The sequence below is a fragment of the Calidris pugnax genome, unplaced genomic scaffold (assembly GCF_001431845.1).
Source record: "Calidris pugnax isolate Ruff unplaced genomic scaffold, ASM143184v1 scaffold101, whole genome shotgun sequence".
Lineage (NCBI taxonomy): Eukaryota > Metazoa > Chordata > Aves > Charadriiformes > Scolopacidae > Calidris > Calidris pugnax.
Window position 1 is genome coordinate 180,840 of NW_015090815.1, and position 14,027 is coordinate 194,866.

The window sequence follows — 14,027 nt, forward strand, 5'->3', positions numbered from 1 at the left end:
TATTTACATATTCCAATTTCCTTTGTATTTTCTTTTATACAGCTGTTTAGTAAATATTATTTAAGAAACATACTGCTTTAATTAATGTTTCAACAGGAACTCTTCAGCTATGAAGGAGTGGATATACTTATCCCATTCATTCAGATGGATCCAAAGAAGTTATATAGTGGATTAGGCCATAATCGTCTCCTCTTCACTGCACTTGACTGCTTGTGGTTAGCAAAGAAGTATTTTAGTGGCAGTAACTCTTAAAAATGGTAGATCTTGTATCTTAGGTCTGCAACACTATAGTATTTCTCTGCATATATAAACCTTTTTTCTATTTAAAATGTTTAAAAATCCTTCATACAATTTAACTAATTTAAAATGATACAAAATGAACAGAATATTTTGCATGTATTCTCTTCTAAATAGGGCTCAGTATGACGACATAACTCCCTACAAAGCAGTCCAAATCCCCACACAAGGTCACCCCCTGATACTTCAGTGCAAGTTACCTAAAACTTTCAAGAGAGCTGTATGGTTAGAGTCTATAAACAACTTCAGAAGAGTAAACAGAAGGCAAGAGTAGACCAATATTATCTAAAACCTGTGTAAGCATAAGAAGAAGTATTTGTAAGCTGGCTATATATTGGGCTAGAAATTTTTAAAAGATTGCTATTAGAGAACACCAATACATAGGAGGATAAATAGAAGTTAGTTTGTTTTAAGGCAGAGGTTTATAAATATATAGATATCCAACATATAGATATGTTTGTCTGGGACAAAAGACTGCGTTCAGTGATGCAGGAGATCCCTTCAGTTTCTGTGCTAATGATCATAAGTGAGGAAATTAGAGAAGGAATCAATAGCACTATGAATGGTGCTTTTATGCTCATTTTAAGCTGGGAGAAGCAAACACTGTTGCCAAAAGAAACAGTCTTATTTGTCTCACCTCCTTGATTCTGCTGGCAAAAATATTCACACAGCCTTGCAATAAGCCAGATCAGGGGCATGATCTAGCTAAATTTTAGCCTCTTTTCCTGAGTTAGTTTTAGTTTAAATCCCTATTCTAATCCAATTCATTGTGAACCTACCAAATTTCTTGGGCTGCTACAAGAGCAGTCAAGTAGGGTATATTTAATTATACAGTGAAATGAAAAGAGATGTGAAACATGATTTCTCTACTCCCTGAAGGTATGAAGCATGTTGCATACCAAATATATTTATGGAATTCAGTAAAATAAATGAGATGTTTGTGGAATGTTCTAAAGCATAAAAATGTTTCTACACAGGCAAATTATTTCTGTTTAAGGTCCTGTGTCATTGGATGCTACATTGCAGAGGATTGTTTTCTTGAAAAACAGGGCATTTTTCTCCTTCTGGATCTGTTGGCAGTAGGTATTCTTATTATTGTTGTTACAGAATGAAAGATGATTAAAACAGCATGGAAAACTGTGTATTTTTTTATAGCATCTCCTCAGACTACTATAATACTTACAAAAAGACTGGTGTATGCAATTCCCTGAGATAGGAAGGTAATAAAACACTAGGATATCCACTCAGAAATGACTGGACAGATTTTCCATGCATCTTTGTTTCAAAATAGGTATTTGACAGAGAGTTTTAAATTTACCAAATATATACTCTTTTTTAAAAGAAAACTCGAGCTCTGTTCTTATTTTGGATGACACCTCTGTTTAGAAAATCACCTCAGTTCTTCATATCGAAGTTAGTAAGAGCAGAGTTAGTATATACTTCAGGCTTTGAAAGTTTTGATGTTTAAAGTTATTTTGTACATGTATTTTGTATTTGTAGCTACTTCTGTGGGTCTTGGACCTGGAGCTGGCACAGGCCTTTCACCTCTCAGAGAATAAGCGTGCTCTTCCCTTGTTTCATTCCCTCCTCACTCTTGCTGGGCGCACTGCCAGTCTCTGGTGCCCTTGAGGTGCAAGACTCCAGACCCTTCCCTACCTTCAGCTGCTGTTAAAAGGTGTTGTGTGGTACCGCGCAGCCACTGCCTTCAGGATCTGTTTCTTACAAAAATAAATTGTGGTAGTAGTACATTCTCAAATATGTGAGCCTGGAGACATGAATATAAAACCTGTTACATAATTCTACACATAGGGATGCGCATCTTACATGATCCTACACCCATTCCCCTCATATTCCTTGATTTATAGAATTTCATAGGACCAGATTCCAGAAACTTGAAAGATGTACAAGTTTATACACCCATTTTATTCGAATAGTTGTGATGAAAAGCTTGCAGTTACCAATTACATATTACACAATTTCTGTATTTATTTGAAGGTAAACGTTTTGAACAGTTTAAAACATTTTTTCCTTTTCCCTTCACCAAAGTTAAAGCAGAAGAACCTGTGCAATATAATTCTTGGAATCTTGGTTGAATTTTGTGACAACCCTAAAACCGCTTTGCACATCAATACCTGGCGAGGGGAGAAAGATCAAACAGCAGCTAATCTTCTAATAGAGTTATGGAGACAGGAGGAATGTGAGCTAGGAGTCAAACGTGATCAATATGGCAGGATTGTTGGTAAGTTTTATGATGTGCGTAAAACTGTGAGCAGCTCCACTGAATAAGGCAAAACAAAGACATTATTTGTTTTTGCATTCTGAATCCTGATGAAAGTGTATTACAATGTTTATAGCTTTATGCTGTCACTCTTACCGAATCCAAAATACCTGATACCTATTTCGTTGGGGTCTGGCCACAAGATGGCATTTTCTGCATTAGCTGATGAGCCAGGTAATGAAGGGAGCCATGACTAGGACAGCCTGAACAGCTTTCCTAATGCTGGACAGTTAAACTACCTAATGTCTTCCACAAACAGCTCTGTGGTTTGTTATATGTTGTAAAAACAAGTAAGAAGAGCGCTATGGTCTTGCAAATCTTTAGTCATGCTAGTAATATTTCCTGGCCCAAATTATATTCAAACTCCAGGCCAAACTATCAAAACGGTTTACATGGTGTCCACAAAGATGGACCTGCCTTCTTTTGGAGGAGGTGTCACAGAAGAGAATGTCTCTAGCTGCATGTTAAAGATCCTCATGCTTCCTTACACAGATAGAATTTCCTCTAAGTTTAATAGCTTTAGGAACATACTACCTCTTCATTCTTCACTCTTGTTTTGTATGTTGGAATTATTAGACGTGAAGAGACCTATTGCTAGCAACTTCCAGAAACAGCAAGAGGTCATCCCCATTCCTGCCAACTATCCCAGCTTCGCCATCATGGAAATTTCAGAAAACATACGGGCAAAACTTTATTTATTATTGTGCAAGCTAGGTAAGACAAGTGAATTGCCTTGTCATTGTCATATTTGTCATTAAACTGAACTTGTTCACTGGCAATCAATAAAGTCACTATAAAAAAAGAAACATCAAAGGAAACTTCAAGATGCATCATCTACACTCAGTTATTAATAGAGACTTCCTCATCCTGTTCTTAAAAGTCCCTGCTGTAGATTTGAACTTTCCCAGTAGCTTACTGCCTCTACCACTAGGATGAGTTTTCCTCATATTAAACCTAAAGTTTGCTAGAAAGTTTCTGTAATTTGTTTTCCCCCACACAGTCTGTCTTTCACATATTTTAACACTTTCACATTTAATTTTATTTCCCTAGATAAGAAATGCTACTTTCTGTAGATGTTACAGATCTCGCAGCATTGGTTATTCTCATTGTTTTTTTCTTGAACCTTTCCAATTGGTTCACATTCTTCTTGATCTGTAGTGTCCCGAAACTGAACACAGTACTCAGCTGAAGCCTCACAGCCATATAGACTAGATTCTTCTACTCATCCTGTAAATTAACATTCCAACATTAATACAACAATTGCTGTATTCATGGTGACATGATATTGTTTTCTCATTTGACTTAGGATCTTGTACAATCATCCACTGTACTGACTTTGTACAGATTCTGTTCCTACATTTAAAATTTTTCATTTGTCCTTACTGAATTAAATTTTTCAGATTGGCAAGATTAATTTACATCCTAATCGTTTCTTTCAAAATGCTGCAGTCCCTCTTAATTCTATGTTGGCACACTGAATATGAATACACATTACACCGTTGTCTAAAAACACATACTGAAGTCAAGACACATGATAAACTCTTCCATGTCTGTAAGATTTATTACCTGGTTGTAAGCAAAAGCTAGGTCGAATGACATGGTTTGTTATTACTAATTCATATTGAATGTTAATGTTTTCATTTTACGTTACCACTTAACTGCATGAACATTGTTTGTTTAATTTTTTGTTTCAGTCTTTTTTCAGGAACTGAACTGAACCACTAGTCTTTGGCGTCTCCTTTTTCCCTTTTTAAAAATAGGCATTATGTTTGTTTTTTCAAGTCTGTCCTCCACAGGCTCAAAGTAACTGTTCTGAGATTGCTTCAGCCAGTTCCTGGGTAACCTGGAGAACCGCCTGGTTTGAAACCACCGTAGTTTTTCTAATAAACTGCAGCCAGTTCTTCCTCTGTTTTAACCCAGGTTCTTACCAATTTTTATTAGTATTAATTATGTTGAATGTTGGATCACAGCCAAATTCTTCACTTTTTAATTTTTTTAAATGAGATTTTATTCCAACTTTCTCCTATATCCACATACCTCCTATGTTAGTTATATACATTTTAATGTCTCCCCTGAAGTTCTGAAATGGTGTCAAAGTGGATGATTAAAAAAAAAGGAAATAAAAGTGGATATAAAAATGGAAAGATTTTCATAGGCTTTTCTCAGCATTTTCCTCTTAACAGTTGTCATGCTCCGTACCAGCCTGTAACATGGTCATCTAGAAAAGCAGTGTGAATTGTACTCTGATAGATAGATGCTACATTCCCAGTTACCACACAAACAGTATAATGATGTCCAGAATGAGATTTGATAGACTACATAGGGTTTTTTTTTAAAAAATCAGGTATAGTTAACATTCAGCGTGCAAAAAGAAAAAGGAAGCATAGTCTCAGCAACCGTACTTTTCTAGCTTATTCTTTTACATGTATTCTAAACATATTTTTTAAAAGATGGAATCATTATGCTCAGGGCTCAAATCTCTGAGATGGAGAAGACCCTCATTACACAGTTTTGAAACAAAGTACTAGAGACTCTGTAATGCAATTCTCCTGTTGGCTACTTCACCGCTGAAGCAAACTATTTGTGCCGAATTGTTTCTTTAGTACTGTGACCTGTGGACTCAGCTATCTGTCTGCTTTAGCAGAAGATCAAACCCTTACCCCAAAAGCATAGCAAATGCAGTACTATCCTGGTTTTCCAAGTGATTGGAAGTTCACTGGAGACACTGATTAGTAGAGTTAGAATAGGAAAGGAGAAGTATTACCAAAAACCTGCTCAGGATTAGACTAGTGACTGACTGGTGTATGTGTGATAAAGATTTTGCATGTGATTATATGACAAATAAGATGGAGGCTTTTTTTGAACGTTATATTTTAAAGGTAAATTCAACATGCTCTTAATACTGACATGATTCATATTTGTTTAGGTTTTGAAAATTTACCTGGCTTGTCTGCTAAGGATTTTGTCACACTTGCTATCATACGGCATTATATTGACTTTAAAGTGAGTATTGTGGAAGAAAACATCACTGCTGCATCTGTGTTTGTAAAAATAGCAACTATAGCTCAGGATACAATGAACAAATAAACCTTCAAAAGCTGCCACCTATGTCACAAGTCACCCATAGTTTCACAGAGTGTAAACCAGTATTTATCATCAAAATAAACAGTCCCACTTAAAGGATTCCAGCACTCCCCAGACTCTTCCTTTGTACTGCTACAGATGTTTGTGCCTGCATAGAAAATAGACTAGAAACCAATGCTAGTTAAAAATAACTCAGAAAAAAAATAGTTTTTACTGTTTGCCAGTTCAAGAAACAGGAATGTGCCAGGGCCAGGATAGGAGTACGAAATAAGAGAAGGGCTAGAGAGTAGGGCTACCTCTGTGTGCAGTGAGGTCAGTGTTGGGGGTGGGAGGGGAAGGGTGCACTTTGCTATTAAAAATGACATTAAACACACATTCTGATAAAGGATTTTCTGTGCTTTCCCGTCTTTGTCCCCTCATGCAGTATCCATCCATACTGTCAAAGGTTAAGAGTGATGGACCTATAGGAAACAAGAACAGGGTAATAAGCTTTGTGGGAGCCATCCTACTCAAAAGATGCTTCAGTTTATGCTACTTTTCTGCTTAGGAACAAAGTCTGTGAGAGCTTAAAGTGTTCAGGAACTAGCAAGACCGGATCTTTAGTTGATAATTCCAGTTTCCATTTATGTCTTGTGTTTCAGTTTGCCCTGATAACGTGAACAATTTGAGATTTTGCAGAAGAAGCCAGTGGGACACAACACTTTGCTTGTAATTTGGTATCTAGTAGCTATTTGTATTTCTTCTGAGTTTCTGTAGTCATCAGCATTCCTGTTACTGTTCTGTGGAGTCAAGCTTGGTCTTAGGAAGGCTTAGGGAGGACTATCATGAAGGAATTTGGCATAGCGTTACTCAAGTCTAACCTTGCATTAAAATTCTAGAAAGTGAAACAACAATAAGGAGATTGTTGCTCTATTATATTTTTAATAACTGGAACTGAAAAAAAGGGATAAATATCAACTAGTGTGGTGAGATTGTTGCTCTATTATATTTTGAATAACTGGAACTGAAAAAAAGGGATAAATATCAACTAGTGTGGTGTGTGTTTTACACACAGGTTGGAGAAGTTTGGAGTGAACTGTGTGCAGAACTAAAGGAAGAATTCAGGCCTGTTGAGTCTGATGAAGAAGCCCTGAAAGTTATTTCAGAGGTACCAGAAAGCACTGGAAAAATGGTTGCTGCTCTGCAAGCTGAAGTGCTTGAAAGTAAACATCACAAAGAAATCCAAGAGGAAGAAAAAGCATATACAAAAGTAAGACAAGGAGTATTTAAATGTAAATTAAAAAAAAAAAAAAACAATGTAAAGCTTTTTTTGTCAACTTATATGAAGATTTTATTATATAATGTTGAGAATTCTGCATGTGTATATTGCTTGAAGATATTTTAATCTGTCTCAGCAGTAAGATTTTAGCTTTAAATCAAATGAGGTTAACTTCAGTTCTCTCAATTTATATGAGTTTGCCAATACTCAGAGAGCAACATGGAAAAATGAAGCAGTATCATCAGTGATCCATCAGCAAAGGTGTAATGAAGAATGTTCATTATTTTACTATAAGAGTTGCATCTGTAGCAGTTAACCATTTAAGGTACCTATTACAACTACATCCGCTTCTTAAAATGAAACATAAGCTTGTTATAAACTGAATATTCACAGAGTTTCATTACTTCACAAACTAGTGCTTTGTGCTTCCCAGCATGCTGAGAGCGAGCAGGTATTTTCCTTTTGCCTCCAATATAGTTGAAAAAATCCTTCTTGTTGACTTTGACATCCCTTGCCAATTTTAATTCCAAGGAGGACTTGGCTTTCCTTGTTTCATCCCTGCATACTCGTAACGGCCCAAGTGGTCACTCCTTTATTCCACGCACTGTAAACTTCCTTCTTCCACTTGAGCTTTTCCAGGAACTCCCTTCGCAACCACGCAGGTCTCCTGCTTCCCTTGAGTGATTTTTTGCTCTTATGGATGCACCAATCCTGGGCTTGGAGAAAGCAGTATTTGAATATTGTCCAGCTCTCTTGAGCCCCCCTGCCTTCCAGACTTGTAACCCGTGGCATTTCCCCAAGCAGTTTCTTGAAGAGTTAGTCCTCCTGAAATCCAAGATTTCAGTCCTACTTGTTGTGTTGTGCATACTACCCATGATCCTGAACTCTATCTTTTCATGATCACTGCTCTCAACCTTAATGTCCTCTTTGTTTGTCAGAACTAGGTCCAGTAGTACACCTTTCCTTGTTGGCTTTTCTGCCACCTGAGGTAAGAAGTTACCATCAATACACTGGAGGAACCTCCTGGACTCTACATGCCTGGCTGGGTAGCCTTCCCAGCAGATCTCAGGGTGACTGAAGTCCCCATGAGAACCAAGACCTGTGATTGCGAGGCTACTTTGAGCCGACTGTAAAAGGCCTCATCAACTTCCCCATCCTGATCAGGTGGCCTGTTATAAACACCCACAACAGTGTCCCTCATACTGGCCTGCCCCTTAATCCTCACCCACAAGCTGTCAACTCTCTCTAAGATTGTCATGCATTATGACTCCTGCACTTTTGTCACCAGTACTGATTCCATCTCTGTTATTCAGCATTTGGAGTGAGAATATATGGAAAGTATTCCTGAAAGAGTTGGGGCTCTTCCAACATCTGTGTTGGATGAGGGGAAAAATTGTTTGCCACAGGAAGGTAACCCTGTGTTTTTTTAAAGGCAGTGCATAAGTGAAGTCTTTAAAGGCCAAATGCATTACTACAGCATCATCATCCCATCTCAAGTGAGGGATATGAGCTGAGGTAACTGAAGGGGCATAGGTGCACATCCTATCCAAACAGCACAAGCAAAGAGTTCAGGAAAGCTCATGAGAACAGGATTGTGTTACATCTTGTGAATCTCATTTATATTACAGATCCGAGCCATCCATAAGCAGAGAGAAATGGTAAATAAATCTTGGGAAAATTTCTTGACTCGTGTGTCAAACTATGAGGCATTAAAGGTAAGAAATCTGAGTGATGGAGCAAAATTTACATTCACAGTGTAGTTATAATTATAACTGGGAAATTACAAACACATTTCGTAATGAATTACAAGGATATCCAAAGTAGAAATTATAGTAAATTTTATATTCACAAAGACCTAGAAGAATGAACCATAAGATGTATTAGCAAAGCTACACAATCTTTGATTGTTCTGCTGTTCTATGATTTTATGATTCTATGATTTACTTTTCTGATTACAGTCACAAATTGGGGCTCAACATTGTTTATACACTTGGAATTAGGGGTGTGTGTGTAAGTGTGTGAGTGTGTATGTCTACACCACCACTTGTTCTTGTGGGGGACTTCAACTTACCAGATGCCTGCTGGAAATACAATACAGCAAAGGGGAAACAGTCAAGGAGATTCCTGGAGTGTGTGGAAGAGAACTTCCTGACACACCTGGTGAGTGAGCCAACTAGGGAAGGCCTCCCACTAGAGCTGCTGTTTGTGAACAGAGAAGGACTCGTGGGTGATGTGAAGGTTGGAGGCCATCTTGCTCATAATGATCATGAAATGGTAGAGTTTTCAATTCTTGGAGAAGTAAGGAGGGGAGTTAGTAGAACTGCCACCTTGGACTTCTGGGGGGCAGACTTTGACTGGTTGACAGAGTCCCTTCGGAAGCAGTCCTGAAGGGCAAAGGAGTCCAGGAAGGCTGGACATTCTTTGAAAAGGAGATCCTTAAGGTGCAGGAGCAGACCATCCCCATGTGCAAAAGACATGCCAGTGAGGGAAAAAGACCAGTCTAGCTGAACAGAGAGCTTTTACTGGAACTCAGGAAAAAAAGGAAAGTTTATGGCCTGTGGAAGAAGGAAGGCCGGAAGGCCATCCCGGAGGAGTTTGTTCGTTGCTCCTCACCAGCTGGCAGGTGTTCAGCCATCCGTAGGAAAGCAGGACTCCGTCACACATGATAGTTAATTGGAAGGACAAAATACCTTACTCTGAACGTGTCCACCCTGTCCTTCTTCCCCCGGCTTTATAGACTGAGCATAATGCCATATGGTATGGAATATCTCTTTGGTCAGTTGGGGTCAGCTGTCCCAGCTGTGTCCCCTCCCAATTTCTTGTGCACCCCCAGCTAACTCACTGGTGGGGTGGGGTGAGAAGCAGAAAAGTCTGAGTAAGTGCTGCTCGGCTGTAACTAAAACATCTCTGCATTGTCAGCACTGTTTTCAGCAGAAATCCAAACCACAGCCCCATACTAGCTACTGTGAGGAAAATCCCCTCTATCCCAGTCACAAGCAGCACAGGCTGTGGTGTGGGCTGACGGGCTGTGTGGATGTGTGCTGTGTCTGGGCGTGAGGCAGCAGTGTGCTCTGCTGGTGAGGAAGGCTGACAGCACCTATGGCTGCATCAGAAAGAGTATGGCTCACGGCAAAGGATTATTCCCTTCTTGCTCTCGTGTTCATTTATTCTGTTTTCAGGTCCCCAGTACAAGAGGGAGTCACAAACCAGAAGGAGGGTACTTACAATTAAAGGCCAATAGAATTACCACCTTGTAAATTTTGTCATTTTTTTTGTATATTTTCTAACAAGTGCAAGTGATACAATTCATTGTGATTAAAATAATTTTGCCTTTTTTCTAACTATCTTTAGAAAGCAAAAAGGCTTCAGGAAAAATCAATCGAGGCTTCCAGATGTAAATCAATGACTCAAAATGAAGCTGTCCATTCTACTGATATTAAAGGCCTTGGTACAACAGTAAGTCATCCCCAATGCCAGATATTTTCACTAATGTGTAAGTGGTTTGGGTTTAACTCTGATGGCATATGTGCTGTTACTGACTCTTTCATAATGTTTATGTTGACAAGCTCCAAGTATGTAAGAAAGAATTGGTATCTCATGCAAAGCACCACTGCCCTGTCTGACTCGTAGCTGGTCAGCATGAGATTCAGATCTGGAAACTGCTCATGAGACGTGGGCAAGCGATGCTACTTGACACATACCTCTTGTGAGACAGCCTTTCATGAAAAACTTGCTGAGGTCAAGACCCCCTTCATTTATTGTTGGGTAAATCTGTGTCATCCCTAATACACAGCTTGGTAGAGGTGGCCTTTGTCAGTAAATGTGTTCCTGGCTGCAGATAAGTCACTTGTTGCATCTGCAGAAAAGATCTTTTTTTTCTCATTTCTATCAGTTAATTGAAGTGTGAGAAAATAAAAGCCATTCTTAAGATCTTATTCAGGTGTAACAGCATATTTAGATGTTGAATTTTGACAAGCTGGGGTAAGACATAGGAGAATCTCCATTGCAGTCAGTAACTGCTTTTGAGCTGTCTGGCTGATGTCTGTGTAACCATCACAGCTAAGCAGGATTTTAGGGGGAGGGATAGCTGCTTGGTTGCTCCTAAGTTACTCTTACATGTAAGGAGAAACAAGGAAGAAAAACCATGAGGTGCTGTTTTCAAACTTGCATAGAGGCAAGAGATTGTATTATCATGGGCTCTCCGTCAAGAATAACTAATGACAGTTAAGGTGGCTGCATCCTGAAAAAGAAAAGAGGTGGTTCATGTTTGATGTGGTGAAGAAAGGAGGATCTTAATAAGAAGCAAGGGTATGGTCTCGAAGAGCTGGACTAGGATTTTTGTCAAATTATCTTTGCCCTAAACTTCTGAAGGATATGGAGGGACATATCTGTGAATGCAAGATGAAGTGGGCCGGAAAAATGATTTGGTTGCATGCATATCTCAGTAAGACTGTTAATCAGCAATATTTTGCAGAAAGTATCTGAAAAAGTTAAATATAAGCATGAGTATTCTGGAAATTGTTAGTAGAGAGAAACACATTGTTAGGTTTTATTGTAAAGACTTGGACCTCAAGCCAAGATTATTCATTTCTTTGGAGGGATTTAACAAGAGAACACCTGTATGGTTCTATAATCAACATTTCAACAACTGTAGAAAAAAACAAGGAAAAGGTTAGTCCATTTTGCAGGATAAGTGTATTTAGAAAAGGAATACATATCGGCAACATCAGATAAAATGCCTTGGGTACATTGCTTAGAAGAATTACAAATGACAGGTATGGCTGGACATTTTTTTTGTGGAACAATCTTAACAATCTTATTCCCCCCTCTCTGCCAAACCGTCTTAGTAGGGAGAAATGAGAATTAAGCTAAAATGGTTGTCGCAAGCAAGTTGAGGTCAAGTAATCAAACACGTGAGCCACATGCACTCAAAGAGTTGCGCTTTTTAGTAGGTCATGGTTAGAAGATAGAGGTGTCACTTAGGGATTTTTATTCAAAGACCTGAACATATACAGCATAAAGAGTAGTAATGAGACTGGAAAGTGTATGTTTCTCTCAGTCTTGGAGTTGTCCTGGAGCAGCAGTTAGAGGCAATTGCATTCTGAGAGAAACAGGGTCTGTTCCCTTTTTTTTTTTTTGAAGTATTACTATATAGGGAAATTCTGAGGAGAAAAACTGTGGCTGATATTATACACAAATCCAAATACCATTGCAGAACAAACTTCTATTGTAATAAAGGTTTCACTTTCTTTTCCTCTATGCATAAAATCAGATACAAAGACAGAAAAGCAGAGTACATAAAGGCATAAAGGTACCTGCTGAAAAACCCCTCTGTTTTTTCCTTTGTACTGATGGGAACAATTTGTGAATTTGCTATTAAGGATAGCTTGAGTGGACCTCAAAAACCACAGCATGCATCTCCACCAGCTAAATAATAGTTTTCAAAGACAGTTCATGATTAAACACTCATCTCATTTTAAATGCTAACATGAATGTCAAGCAATGCATTTATTTTATTTTTCAGATTGGATCTGGTCGCTTAGTAACCGTTGAAAGTACACCTCCTCAATTAATTGGAGGGCCACTGGCTGCTGCAGACCCTGCTCGTAGAAAGCCCTCTGTTTGCGAAGGAGCCTTGAAAAATATTAAAAGAGTTAAAACATTAGACTTGGTCAAGAAAGATTCGGTACCTGTAGAATAAATAGTGTTCTGAGCAGTGCTTTTAGTATTTTAGTGAAATGTACGTGTATTTTAGATGCAAGATAAAATCTGTTTGTAATGCTTTGATGAATTGCACAGAACATCTTGAGAGTAAAATTGTATTTTGTCTTAACTAATATAAACATGGGGATGATTTATTAATAAAGTACCCCATACAGTATGGTACAAAGATATGTTGAGTCTAATAATTTTGTGTGCTGGTGTCAGGTCACTCTGATCCACTATTTAGATTTCCATCCCTTGTTGACACCTTGCACACATTGCAGTGTGAGTGAGCAGGGGGATGAACCAGCAGGTCCACTATTCAGATTTCCATCCCTTGTTGACACCTTGCACACATTGCAGTGTGAGTGAGCAGGGGGATGAACCTCCACAGAAACGCAGCCAGTTCTTTGCTCTCCTGGATACCGTACCCACATGGATTTTGTCCAAGTCCCTTTTATTCCTAGAATTGCTGCCTTTAGCATCAGGACATCAGCTTCCATTCTCTCTGTTCTTTTCTAAAGACTCACTAAGAAGTTTGTCTCTGCCAACAGTTTCTCTGAGCCTGTTAGAGAGAGGTGCCAATTTTGCTCCTCACAGGTTTCTCACAGTTCTTTAACTGATCTTACTGCTCTAATTATTTCTTGGGTTATTGCTCATATTGTCTGCGGTAAGAACTCATCATCTTCCACCTTAGCACCTCTAGAATACCCACACAAGCTTGTGAGCAGCAGACCTTTCTGTAGCTGACTGACTGTAAGCTTTTATCTCCTTTCCTTACTTGGGCAAAGCCAGGATTTGCTGGGTTCCAGCAGAGCCAGATTCTCAGAGGCTGTTACTTCATTTTAGAGCAGTTGGTCTCCAGCGTCAGGGCAGGAATCGCTGGGACGTTGCAGGGGGGTCTGTGACACGTGCTGTAGGCTGGCATGGTGACTTCTAAGCAACATTGTGAGAAAAGTATAAGCTTTTACTTTGTTAAAAGCCAGCTTGAAAATTGGAAATAATTTTCAGCTAAACAGCCAGAACTCAGTTTCCAACTCCCTTTTTTACTTTCTGAAAGAGAGACAAGAGAGCAGGGCAGGGGGGGAGCTGTGTAAGCGTTTCTTAAAAATCTTTTTGAGTCTGTAACAAGACAGCAGAGCTGGCATTAAAAACGAAGGCAGAGATTTCTGTTTAAAAATTGTCTACTTGAATTCTATAAAAAGAAGAACACGAAGAAAATAATAAAATAAAACAAAACAGCCATACGAAATGGTACTGAAACTTCAGAGGAATATCCATGTTTAGTTTCCAAAGATCAGAAGCATTTTCCTATGGGCAGGTCTGTTAAACATTACATTGTAGAGTACAACAGTCATCTGGTACTTCAAGCTAGAGAAATTAAGCTATGCTAATTTAATTTCATTT

At 38.7% G+C, this 14,027-nt stretch overlaps 1 protein-coding gene across 1 annotated transcript in view; it reads left to right on the plus strand.

Annotated features, from left to right (window-relative positions):
- Positions 1–12,807, plus strand: part of CFAP69 (cilia and flagella associated protein 69) — a 31,719-nt gene extending 18,912 nt beyond the window's left edge. Inside the window, exons 15-23 of the mRNA XM_014939686.1 lie at positions 97–215; positions 1,295–1,376; positions 2,344–2,536; positions 3,152–3,289; positions 5,502–5,578; positions 6,714–6,908; positions 8,546–8,632; positions 10,269–10,373; positions 12,442–12,807. Of these exons, the coding sequence (XP_014795172.1) occupies positions 97–215; positions 1,295–1,376; positions 2,344–2,536; positions 3,152–3,289; positions 5,502–5,578; positions 6,714–6,908; positions 8,546–8,632; positions 10,269–10,373; positions 12,442–12,618 (1,173 nt within the window). The 3' untranslated portion in view covers positions 12,619–12,807. The remainder of the gene's footprint in view (positions 1–96; positions 216–1,294; positions 1,377–2,343; positions 2,537–3,151; positions 3,290–5,501; positions 5,579–6,713; positions 6,909–8,545; positions 8,633–10,268; positions 10,374–12,441) is intronic.
- The last annotated feature ends 1,220 nt before the right edge of the window (positions 12,808–14,027 follow it).